The following is a 13,889-nucleotide window of genomic DNA, read 5'->3' as shown; positions in this document are numbered from 1 at the left end:
GTTGAGTGTACATACCTTTTTTATCTGCATATTATATTTTGTCGAATTTATATTTTAATATTTTTACATTTTGATATATTTTTTAGATATTTAAGGAGGAGTTAAGGGAAATTTCATTGTACATTGTATAATGACAATAAAGTGATTCTGATTCTGAACTCCACGTTACATGGAAAAATGTGGCAGGGTTGGGGTTTGAACCGGGAACCTTCCGGACTTAAACAATACTAGTCATACTCATACTCGTTATACAATACTAGTTAATATTAAACATTAGAACCAAAATCTTTCTCTCTGAGATATGCTGCGTACATGTATTTCCACCTTTTTTTCTGCTGGAGGATCATCTCAAGTGTTGCAAGATGCAAACAGAAGAACTGTAACGGATGTATTCCAGACAGTTGCGCTCCATGTTACCAGTGTGGAGTCCCTCAGGTTATCAGACTGTACAACTCCTCACTCATGGGGAGGAGTAACAGGAAGACAGAGGACGGGAATGAGAGGAGCAGAAGTAGCCAGTAAACCAGTATTGATCAGTATGTCTGGTATTTATATTGTGTATTACAGTGGCTTGCAAAAGTATTCAGCCCCTTGGTATTTCAAACATGTTAATTTGTTTCTGGCTTTTCAAATACAAAAAGTAAATCAGGCTTCTCAATATAATAATTTCTAAAATGATCTTCCTTAGACTCAAACTGAAAGTAAATTTCTACAACTTGATATAAATTAATGAAAAATATAAAAGCCAAGATGATGGGTTGCATAATTAATCAGCCCCTTTGGTATAATACCTGTAAATAATCAGTTTAATTGCCAGTTTTCTTCAGACAAGTCAGGGGATGGATACATGAATATTTCCAAGTCACTGAATATGTCTTGGACTTTATTTACATCAGTTATGAAGAAATACAAACAGTATGACACTCTGTGGTAAATCTGTGTGGAGAAGACGGTTCTCAAAAACTGAGTGACGAAGAAGGAGAAGAGTGAGGAAAGCCACCAAGACAACCAGACAACCTGGAAGAAGTTACACAGTAAAATCGCCAGTGTTAAATTTACACTGGCAGTGTTAATTTAACACCGTCAGGGTGAGCTTTACACTGGCGATTTTACTGTATACAGGCTTCTGTTGCTGTGATTGGAGAACTTGTGGGTAGTGCATGTTTTGCATTTTTTATCCCCAGTTATACAGCTTCATGATCAACTTGTAGAGATTTACTTTCAGTTTGAGTCTAAGGAAGATCATTTTTTACATTTTTATATTGAGAAGCCCAATTTACTTTTTGTATCTGAAATGCCATAAACTACAAAAGTGTATTGCATTCACTGGATAAAAAAAGATCTCGTAATTATGAGATCTTGCTTCCTGTTAATTCTAGAATAGAATTTAAAATTCTTCTTCTTACTTATAAGGTTTTGAATAATCAGGTCCCATCTTATCTTAGGGACCTCATAGTACCATATCACCCCAATAGAGCGCTTCGCTCTCAGACTGCAGGCTTACTTGTAGTTCCTAGGGTTTGTAAGAGTAGAATGGGAGGCAGAGCCTTCAGCTTTCAGGCTCCTCTCCTGTGGAACCAGCTCCCAATTCAGATCAGGGAGACAGATACCCTCTCTACTTTTAAGATTAGGCTTAAAACTTTCCTTTTCGCTAAGGCTTATAGTTAGGGCTGGATCGGGTGACCCTGGACCATCCCTTGGTTATGTTGCTTTAGACGTAGACTGTGTTTCATAATTATTGTATGGCCTTGCCTTGCAATGTGGAGCGCCTTGGGGCAACTGTTTGTTGTGATTTGGCGCTATACAAGAAAAAAGTTGATTGATTGATTGATTGATCTTTTCTCATAATTACGAGATCCTGATCTCGTAGTAACGAGAAAAAATCTCATTATTACGAGATCTTTTCTCGTAATTACGAGATCAGTGGTCAATTTTTTTTATCCAGTGAATGGAATACGCTTCAGTAATAAACAAATTAAAATGCGTGAAATACCAAGGGGCTGAATACTTTTGCAAGCCACTGTATACTGCAAACTGTTTTGTTTTTTTACTTTCACTTTTCATACTCTGTGTGCTTCTTACCCTGTGTGCTGCTATACAATACTGCTGGAACCTCAATTTCCCTGAGGGAGTCTTCCCAAGGGATTAATAAAGTTCTATCTAATCTAATCTAATCTGTCTAATCTTAATCTGACTCAGCATGCCCAGACATGTCCACGACAACATTTGCATAGCAACCTACACGAAGAGCGGACACACAGGCGTGCTAGGACCTGGATTTGTAGGAAATACTGCATTTTCTGGAGTACAAGTCGCGGCGTTGCTAGTTTTTAATGTGCATCACTCCAGTGTGACTTATATACCAAACATCTGGCACAACGTATGCTCCGGAAAATGTGGTAGTGGGCTGTGAAATCATAAAAATTAATTACCTACAAAACAGCTGATCCAAGAAACAATACCTCCATTGTCTCGTATGGTGGACTTTGATGCAAAAAAGCACAAATTATCACCCAAAAAATAATTTCTTTTAGCCAAACTGTCCAAGAATGATTAGTGAGATTGTCCATTTCAATTTTGATCTCGCCTCGTACTCTTGTCTAATCCCCAGGGGAAGAGACGGAGAGCGCAGAACTCTCAACCCCGAGAAAGGACGTTATTTGATGAACGACCAACAGGGTCAGACCTTTGATCAGTATTCAGCCTCCTCCAGCTGAGGGTGCTGAACCAAAACGCCGGCGTTTGTCCCCCAGAGTGTAAATTACCTGTGCGACTCTGATAGATACACGTCAGTGGACGCTGAACTTTCACGGAGGGGATCCTGCGCGAGTGCAGGCTGAAGTGGGCCTGTGGGTAATCAGTCACAGAGGAGCTTTGCGACACGGTCACATGTGCCGACAGGCCTGATGGATGAAAAGCTGCGCTGAGTGTTAAGGAGATTCTTCAAAAGTTGTGATGCAAGTGGAGACGGCAATCAGAGCTCGTTTTTGCCACCAGTGCACTATGGTACCTTCTCCTTTAAACTCTCGTTCCGTCTTCCTCAACCACACAGAGGTCGCCGACGGTATACGATCGTTTTCTTTGTCGTTTTCAAAGTGTTCCATAAACACGAAATATCTGTGTACACATGGAACCACTGAAAACTAGGGTTGGGACGACTAATGAAAATCACTAGTCAACTAGTCAGGTACCATTAGTTATCGACTAGTCGGCGACTAAATTTGACACTGAAGGAATCAAGCCAAGTTTGAATTTGAATTGGTACCCAATGGTACAGAAAGGGTAGCCAATGGTACCACACTCGTCGACTAGTGGAGTACCATTAGTTATCGACTAGTCAGCGACTAAATTTGACAATGAAGGAATCAAGCCAAGTTTGAATTCACTCAGTAATTAACAGTAGCATGATGCACTTTATTTTATGCTATTAAATGTTTTTATGCATATTTTATTTAATTGTTTTTGTAATGGTTTTACTGTTGGATATTTGTTTTTATCATGTTTTGTTTAAAAATTTTGTTGTAAAGCACTTTGGTCACTTTGAGTGTTGTAAAGGGCTCTAGAAATAAACTTGATTGATTGATTGATTGATTGATTGAATTCGAATTGGTATCAATTTCAAATTGGTACTCAATGGTACAGTTGGTAGCCAATGGTACCCCACTCGTCGATTAGTGGAGTACCATTAGTTATCGACTAGTCGGCGACTAAATTAGGCATTGAAGGAATCAAGTCAGTCCCAACTAAATTAAATTAAATTAGCTTACATGGATGTGCTTTATTTGAGTTGGGGCTACATATATTTATTACATGGAAATCCTGCTCATAATTGAATTGAGTTCATCCAATGAGCCATTCTTTGAGTGTAAAAACCACATCAGCAGTGATCTCACCATTTATACTTTAAAATCAATCAATCAATCAATCAACTTTTTTTTATATAGCGCCAAATCACAACAAACAGTTGCCCCAAGGCGCTTTATATTGTAAGGCAAGGCCATACAATAATTATGAAAAACCCCAACGGTCAAAACGACCCCCTGTGAGCAAGCACTTGGCTACAGTGGGAAGGAAAAACTCCCTTTTAACAGGAAGAAACCTCCAGCAGAACCAGGCTCAGGGAGGGGCAGTCTTCTGCTGAGACTGGTTGGGGCTGAGGGAAAGAACCAGGAAAAAGACATGCTGTGGAGGGGAGCAGAGATCGATCACTAATGATTAAATGCAGAGTGATGCATACAGAGCAAAAAGAGAAAGAAACAGTGCATCATGGGAACCCCCCCCACAGTCTACGTCTAAAGCAGCATAACCAAGGGATGGTCCAGGGTCACCTGATCCAGCCCTAACTAAATGTGAGGCATAAATTATATTTTTGACTTAGTGTGGCCTATAGAGAAACAATCAAAAGCCACTTGGTAAAACTTGATTGACAAAAAAAAAAAAAATACAATTCATATCGTAAAATTTACAAGTAGTTTTGGAAAGGATTTTACACATTTTTACTGCACTGTTTGTGGAATTGTTGTGGTAACTATCGCTGCTGGTTTTTAACCATAAAAACAACACTTTGTTTCCCAACAATGTCGCAGTTCTGTCCACATGAATTTCTGGAAAAATTTCCAGATATTTTCTAAAAATTTCCTTATTGGAAATTTTTACTACTTCTTTAAAGCTCTTGGAAGAAGCATTTATCAGTCTTTTACAGTCTTCCTTCTATTTTCTGTGGTATGTAGCTAGTAAAATTTTTTTTAAGGCACATAGATTTTAATTTTTTTTTTTTAAATCAGGAAAATACAACAGCATTTTAGGGCCACATTGATTTTTTTTTTTTTTTAGAGTTCGAGAATAAAGTCGTTACATTACAAGAATAAAGTCGTAATTTTAAGACTTTGAAACTTGTAGTTTTACGAGAATAAAGTTGTAATTTTACAAGAAAAAAAACTTGTAAAATTATAAGAATAAAGTTGTAATATTATGAGAATAAATCCTAATTTTACGAGAATAAATTCGTATTTTTATGAGAAAAAACACGTTTCCCGGTCGAGACACATCAGCACATCTAATGTAGGCTAACACTATCATGTGGAAGCAACAGCGTTTTAGGGCCACATTGATTTATTTTTTTGACTTCGAGAATAAAGTCGTTACATTACAAGAATTAAGTGGTAATTTTAAGACTTTGAGAATAAAGTTGCAGTTTTACGAGAATAAAGTAGTAATTTTACGAGAAAAAATCTTGTAAAATTATAAGAATAAAGTTGTAATATTATGAGAATAAATCCTAATTTTACGAGAATAAATTCATATTTTTATGAGAAAAAACACGTTTCCCGGTCGAGACACATCAGCACATCTAACGTAGGCTAACGCTATCATGTGGAAGCAACAGCGTTTTAGGGCCACATTGATTTATTTTTTTGACTTCGAGAATAAAGTCGTTACATTACAAGAATTAAGTGGTAATTTTAAGACTTTGAGAATAAAGTTGCAGTTTTACGAGAATAAAGTAGTAATTTTACGAGAAAAAAAATTGTAAAATTATAAGAATAAAGTTGTAATATTATGAGAATAAAATCCTAATTTTACGAGAATAAATTTGTATTTTTATGAGAAAAAACAAGTTTCCCGGTCGACACACATCAGCACAGCTAATGTAGGCTAACGCTATCATGTGGAAGCAGCCTTAGGTTTTTTTTTGGAAACAGCCTTAGAAGTAGTTAACTAAACAGTGCCTCAAACTTGGGTTTATGAACAAGCAAATCCGTTTTATAGAAGTTTGACATGGTTGCGGCGCAACAGAGAGGAGTCACGGGGGCTGTTTTGTGTGCTGTCAGTGTTTCATTTCCGGAATCAAGCTTTTTTTTCCTCTTTCACGATTCCGAGTTTTTTTCTCGGAAAATTATGACTTTATTCTGGTAATATTATGACTTTATTCTCGAAGTCTAAAAAAAAAAATCAAAAAACTAAAAAATCAATGTGGCCCTAAAACACCGTCGTACTCTTCTAATCTGGTTTTCTACTGTTTATTTTGTCTTTACAGCACAGGCTGAGCCAGACAGAGATTTTCTTTCTTTCCTGCACGATGTGATAGTTGGCGTGTTTATTCAGCTGTTTGCAAAATTAAACTCCGTTTTATTCCCGCTGGGTGCAGCATTGTTATATCAGGCATGAGTGCTTCATCAACACAAAGAACATCTGAAGCACTTCGGTTGCACAGCAGGAGACGGGACTGAGAGACACTAGGTGCTGAATTTCACCTCTTGCAAAAACACAGCGGAACAATGTGATGAGATATTTTTAACCACATCAAAACATATAAAATTTATGCAAATTGCAATATGCAATATATGACATGAAGAATGAGGACGTGCAATGAAGCGAAACGAAGGCAAAGCGCTGGGAGCGCAGAAGAAATTTCTATGGAAAACTAATATTATTTAATATTTTGGTATGTGAAGCAGCCTTTTGGGGGGGTGGGTGGGGGGGGGGGGGGGGGGGGGGGGGGGCTAGCGGCGCATTCCCTTTTCTCTGCCTTCGTACCTTTGACCACAGCCTGCAAGATCGAGGAGTGAATTACTGCAGGATAAAAAGCACATGCAAACCTCCCCCTCCACTTCTGAGTGCAGGTAACAACAGATGATGAGAAGAAAATTGTATGGAAGCCTCATCCTGCCCATAGTAATATAACAACAGTAATAACACAAAATGATAAGACACCTGGTTAGAGGTATAAGCTAGTAAACTGAATATATGAGACAGGAAGCTATAATGAGATGTTAAAGTGATGAATATTTCATCATTTTTACTACCTATTAAATAACGCCTTACTATCTCTGGTAATTGACTTATTACCTGACAAATATCACTTAGAATGTGGTAATTACAACTTTGTAATGACAACTAACATAATGTATTATACGTTGCTATGTCATAGTCTTATAATTATAACTTTTCTTATCTTGTAATTGTTATGTGTGTCTTATGATTCACATACTCATTATGATTTATTGAATATACGAGTTACTACATTACAAAAATTACATAGGATCTTGGAATTGTGATTTAATGTGGCATAATTATGGGTGCATTATATGTATAGCCCAGTAACTGTAACTAATTTTGTGTCTAATAATTATAAGATGCTAAGGCACTAGCCTTAGCATCTTGTAATTACGAGTAGATACAGTTTCTTACTATTAACATTCTAATTGTTGTAAACAAAAATTGTGGTTAAAAAAAAAACACTGTTCACTGTTTACAGTTTCTGTACTCTGGTGAAAAAATTTCCTTCAGGATAAATAAAGTTGATGTTATCTTGAATATATGATCTATTAATTCCAAAAATTACATAGCATATTGGAATTATGATTTAATGTGGCATAATGATGACTGCATTATAACTATAGCCCAGTACCGGTAACTAACTTTGTGTCTAATAATTGTAGCATCTTAGTATCTTGTAATTATGACTAGATACGGTATTTTACTATTAACATTCTAATTGTTATAGAAATTATTGTAAAAAAAAAAACCATTGTTCACTGTTAACTGTTTCTGTGCTCTGGTGAAATAATTTCCTTGGGGATAAATACAGTTGATCTTATCTTATTTTAATACTTATGAATCACTCAGTATCAATTAACAATCATCTAGCATAATTATGACAGTTTATAAATAATTTTATATTTAACAAATCTTACTTCCAGTCTTGTAATTCACATTTAGCACTGTGTATTTATGAATAATCTTATTTATGCCCCAGTAATGTATAATTTAATTATTTTCACTTACTATCTCATAATTGACTTTGTGTCCAACAATTATGACTTGTAGTATGTTGTAATGATTGTTGCCTTATAGTTTTGACTGAGAATGTAATAATTATGATTCATTTGCATGTTGATACCTAAAAATTGTGACTTATCGAATAAGGTACTTATTACTTCATAAATATTAGTTAGTATCTTGTAATTCTGACATTACTTCATAAATATTAGTTAGTATCTTGTAATTCTGACTTAGTATTAGGTAATTGTATCTCTCTTGCACTTATAGCCATGTAACATATAAGCAAATTATTCTTACTTCCTACTTTATAATTAACATTGAGTCTCCCAATGATAACCTGTCTTACCCTCTTGTAATTATATGATTTAGCATGTAATAATTATGACTATTAAATAATGACAACACTTAATAATTGCGATATATATATATATAATAAATTATTATTTCAAAAATATTAGCTGGCATCTTGTAATTCTTACTTACAAATTGGGTAATTATGGCTTTCTTACATTTGTAGCCAAATAAATTTTCATAATTAAATTTGAATCTATCAACTATAACTTGCTCAGCATCTTGTAATTATGGGTTGATATCATATAATTATGATTTTTGAATCCAGTAAATGATTCAGTATCAAATAACAATGGCTCGGCACCTAATACTTACTACTGCACAAACATGAGTTAGTATCTTGTAATTCTGAGTTTAAAAAAATCTGTAATTTGTATACTCGTGATTCAGCATACGAGGTCTATTAGAAAAGTATCCGACCTTATTATTTTTTTCAAAAACCATATGGATTTGAATCACGTGTGATTACATCAGACATGCTTGAACCCTCGTGGGCATGCGAGAGTTTTTTCATGCCTGTCGGTTACGTCATTCGCCTGTGGGCAGTCTTTGAGTGAGGAGTCGCCCACCCTCTCGTCGTTTTTTCATTGTTTAGGAATGGCTCAGAGACTGCTGCTTTGTTTGATCAAATTTTTTTCAAAACTGTAAGGCACAACTGAGTGGACACCATTTGATAAATTCGGTAAAAATTTTAACGGCTGATGAGATATTTTGGTCTGGTAGTGTCACTTTAAGGACGGCCCACGATGCCTGACGGCGATCTGCGCTTCGAGGCGGCAGCGTCTCGCTGTTTCAAGTTGAAAACTTCCACATTTCAGGCTCTGTTGACCCAGGAAGTCGTCAGAGAACAGAGACCTTTCAGAAGAAGTCGGCATGAGGAGTTTATTCAGACATTCCATTGTTAACGGACATTTTGTAATGAAAGAACGTGCGGGCAGAGTCTCATGTCGGGCCGGACCCGACCGCGGGGGGTCACGACAGGAAAAATACCTCCGTTGGAAACCTTAACGGGCAAGTTGGAACATGCCCAAGCTGTTAAACAATTTCTCAGTTACTCACTTGTTGAAAGCCATCAAAAGCTGCCTGAATTTTACAAATGGTTTTCAACACGGAGGTGTTTTTCCTGTTGCGGCGCACACAGATTCGCCGAGTCATCACGAAAACGACTCGGCGAATTTGCGCGCACATCTTTCATTACAAAATGTCCTTAAACAGTGGAATGTCCGCATAAAGTCCTCATGCCGGCCTCTTCTGAATCTTCTCTGTTCTCTCACGACGTCCTGGGTGAATTAAGCCTTAAATTAGAATGTTTTCAGCTCGAAACAGGCCGATGACGGCGTCTGGAAGCGCTGCACGACATCCCGCTCCATGGGAAGTCCTTACACCGACAGAAACACCCCATAATCTCTCATCAGCCGTTAAACTTTTCACCGAAAACCAGCTAAATTTCTCGAATAGTGTCCACTCGGATATTCCTCACAGGTCCAGAAAAAATGTTGATGAAGCAACACGCGCCGCCTCGAGCAGCGTCACCGACGCGTGAAAAAACTCATGCATGCGCATGAGGGTTCAAGCATGATTGGTGTAATCGCACGTCATTCAATTCCATATAGTTAAAAAAAAATAATAAAAGTGTCGGTTTCTTATCTAATAGACCTCGTATTTAGGGCTCAGTATCCATTAACTTACTGTAGTTATTTTTGTATTCAATAATTTAAGTAAAAAGTTGTTTTGATGAGGCTGTTTGCTCAGATGTAGCATGTTGTAATTATGAACTTATATAACCATTCTGACTTATTGATTTATGTGGCAATTATGACATGAAATGTCAAATATTTAGGATTTATCATCTTGGCTAATATTTATGACTTGGGCCGTTCATTAATTGCCATCCATTTACAATATAAAGCGCCTTGGGGCAACTGTTTGTTGTGATTTGGCGCTATATAAAAAAAATTGATTGATTGATTGATTGATCCATACAGTACACATATTGCTTCCTTTGATTTGACACTAATGGGCTTCCACACAGTACACATATTGCTTCCTTTGATTTGACACTAATGGCCTTCCCTACAGTACACATATTTCCTCCTTTGATTTGGCACTAATGGCCTTCCATACTGTACACACATTGCTCCCTTTGATTTGGCACTAATGGCCTTCCATACAGTACACACATTGCTCCCTTTGATTTGGCATTAATTGCCATCCATACAGTACACATATTTCCTCCTTTGATTTGGCACTAATGGCCTTCCATACTGTACACATATCGCTTCCTTTGATTTAACAGTAATGGGCTTCCATATGGTACACATATTGCTTCTTTTGATTTGGCACTAATGGCCTTCCATGTAAGTCCCTTCGGCTGCTCCCTTGTTTGCACTCGGGGTTGCCACAGCAAATCCAAGGTGGATGTGCATGTTGAATTGGCACAGGTTTTACGCCGGATGCCTTTCCTGACGCAACTCCACATTACATGGAGAAATGGGGCAGGGGTGGGATTTGAACCCAGAGCCTTCTGAACTGAAACCAAGGGCATTAATCACTTGGCCACCACCCCTTCCATACTGTACACATGTTGCTTCTTTTGATTTGACACTAATGGGCTTCCATACAGTATACATATTGCTGCCTTTGATTTGGCACTAATGGGCTTCCATACAATACACATATTGCTGCCTTTGATTTGACACTAATGGGCTCCATACAGTACATACGGTAAACATTGCTTCCTTTGATTTGGCACTAATGGCCTTCCACACAGCATATTACTGCCTTTGATTTGGCACTAATGGACTTCCATACTGTACACTTATAGCTCCCTTTGATTTGGCACTAATGGGCTTCCATACCGTACACATATTACTGTCTTTGATTTGACACTAATGGACTTCCATACTGTACACATATAGCTCCCTTTGATTTGGCACTAATGGGCTTCCATACAGTACACATATTACTGCCTTTGATTTGGCACTAATGGACTTCCATACTGTACACATATAGCTCCCTTTGATTTGGCACTAATGGGCTTCCATACAGTACACATATTGCTGTCTTTGATTTGGCACTAATGGACTTCCATACTGTACACATATAGCTCCCTTTGATTTGGCACTAATGGGCTTCCATACTGTACACATATTGCTGTCTTTGATTTGACACTAATGGGCTAACAGTACATACGGTAAACATTGCTTCCTTTGATTTGGCACTAATGGCCTTCCACACAGCATATTGCTGCCTTTGATTTGGCACTAATGGACTTCCATACAGCATATTGCTTCCTTTGATTTGGCACTAATGGCCTTCCACACAGTATATTGCTTCCTTTGATTTGGCACTAATGGCCTTCCACACAGCATATTGCTGCCTTTGATTTGGCACTAATGGGCTTCCATACAGTACACATATTGCTGTCTTTGATTTGGCACTAATGGACTTCCATACTGTACACATATAGCTCCCTTTGATTTGGCACTAATGGGCTTCCATACTGTACATATATTGCTGTCTTTGATTTGACACTAATGGGCTAACAGTACATACGGTAAACATTGCTTCCTTTGATTTGGCACTAATGGCCTTCCACACAGCATATTGCTGCCTTTGATTTGACACTAATGGGCTAACAGTACATACGGTAAACATTGCTTCCTTTGATTTGGCACTAATGGCCTTCCACACAGCATATTGCTGCCTTTGATTTGGCACTAATGGACTTCCATAGTTTACACATATAGCTTCCTTTGATTTGGCACTAATGGCCTTCCACACAGCATATTGCTGCCTTTGATTTGGCACTAATGGACTTCCATACTGTACACATATAGCTTCCTTTGATTTGGCACTAATGGCCTTCCACACAGCATATTGCTGCCTTTGATTTGGCACAAATGGACTTCCATACTGTACACATATAGCTCCCTTTGATTTGGCACTAATGGCCTTCCATACAGTACACATACAGCTCCCTTTGATTTGGCACTAATGGCCTTCCACACAGCATATTGCTGCCTTTGATTTGGCACTAATGGACTTCCATACAGTACACATACAGCTCCCTTTGATTTGGCACTAATGGCCTTCCACCCAGCATATTGCTGCCTTTGATTTGGCACTAATGGACTTCCATACAGTACACATATAGCTCCCTTTGATTTGGCACTAATGGACTTCCACACAGCATATTGCTGCCTTTGATTTGGCACTAATGGACTTCCATACCGTACACATATAGCTTCGATTTGGCACTAATGGCCTTCCACCCAGCATATTGCTGCCTTTGATTTGGCACTAATGGACTTCCATACAGTACACATATAGCTCCCTTTGATTTGGCACTAATGGACTTCCATACTGTACACATATAGCTTCCTTTGATTTGGCACTAATGGACTTCCATACCGTACACATATAGCTTCGATTTGGCACTAATGGCCTTCCACACAGCATATTGCTGCCTTTGATTTGGCACTAATGGACTTCCATACAGTACACATATAGCTCCCTTTGATTTGGCACTAATGGACTTCCATACTGTACACATATAGCTTCCTTTGATTTGGCACTAATGGCCTTCCACACAGCATATTGCTGCCTTTGATTTGGCACTAATGGACTTCCATACTGTACACATATAGCTCCCTTTGATTTGGCACTAATGGACTTCCATACTGTACACATATTGCTCCCTTTGATTTGGCACTAGTAGGCTTCCATACCTGTTGTAGTGTTTGTCCGTGGGCGAACCTACCTGTCATCGTAGCAGAAATCTGCGTCCAGCGTGTTCAGATAGAGACCCACAGCTGCGGCGGTGCACACCAGCTCCGTGATCATCTCTCAAACGCAAAGTGGGAAAAGGAACCGGGTCAGAAATGGCACAAGAGCGGAATCGGGTCTGAGTGTTATTGTGCTTCTTCGAGTCCAATCAGCCGCTCGGCAGCGCGGCTCTCCGCACGGCGCGGGGCTTCTTCCGTGACATGCAAAGTGTGACAAAGTTCGCCATGTTCCGTCTAACGCAGCGACTTCAAACCCGGATCGGACGCGGTTCGAGGTGTCCCGCGGCCCGGAGCCGTGAGCGGCTGTGCGTGTCCTCGGCGTGCGCGCATCTCTCTGCTTTGAACTGGAGGAGACGCGTGTGAGTTCCAGGCGCAGTGCGCATGCGCACTACTGCAAGCGCGTTGGTTTAAAAAAAAAACGTTTATTATGTAATTAATTGATATTTATAACATTTATTGGTAACTACGGAGATTTTAATGTGCCTCAAACTGTAGGATTTATATTAATCTCTATTATTCTCTCACAGGTGTATTTTTATTTATTTTTATTATTATTAAAATGAACTTTTTCCCATTTTCATGAGTGGCTCATAAGCTGTAATGCAAAATTATATAAGGTGTATACTTAGGATTTAAATGTGCCCCAAACAGTAGGATTTATGCTAATTTTCCATATCATTTTTATTAATGAATTAATTCATTAATTGATCGATTTTTTTATTAAAAAAAACAGTGGCTCATAAAATGTAATGCTTAATTACATTATTATAGTATGTCTTAATTTTCTCTGTTATTCACACATACTGTATTGCAAAGAATTGTGGAAAGGTTTTAGGGTATTCATATTGTGTATTTATATTTGCAAACTGTTTTTCTTTTTTACTTTCACTTTAGATGCTACTATACAATGCTGCTGGAACCTCAGTTGTCCTGTGGGAGTCTATCCAAAGGGCTCAATAAAGTTCT

At 38.1% G+C, this 13,889-nt stretch overlaps 1 protein-coding gene across 1 annotated transcript in view; it reads right to left on the bottom strand.

The window, feature by feature from the left end:
* Positions 1 to 13,281, bottom strand: part of tmtc2a (transmembrane O-mannosyltransferase targeting cadherins 2a) — a 179,989-nt gene extending 166,708 nt beyond the window's left edge. Inside the window, exon 1 of the mRNA XM_034163037.1 lies at positions 12,899 to 13,281. Coding sequence (XP_034018928.1) covers positions 12,899 to 12,981 — 83 coding nt within the window. The 5' untranslated portion in view covers positions 12,982 to 13,281. The remainder of the gene's footprint in view (positions 1 to 12,898) is intronic.
* Between the last annotated feature and the right edge of the window lie 608 nt (positions 13,282 to 13,889).

Source organism: Thalassophryne amazonica, chromosome 22 (assembly GCF_902500255.1).
Source record: "Thalassophryne amazonica chromosome 22, fThaAma1.1, whole genome shotgun sequence".
Lineage (NCBI taxonomy): Eukaryota > Metazoa > Chordata > Actinopteri > Batrachoidiformes > Batrachoididae > Thalassophryne > Thalassophryne amazonica.
The sequence above is the reverse complement of the archived record's forward strand: the minus strand, read 5'-3'. Positions and strand labels throughout refer to the sequence as shown.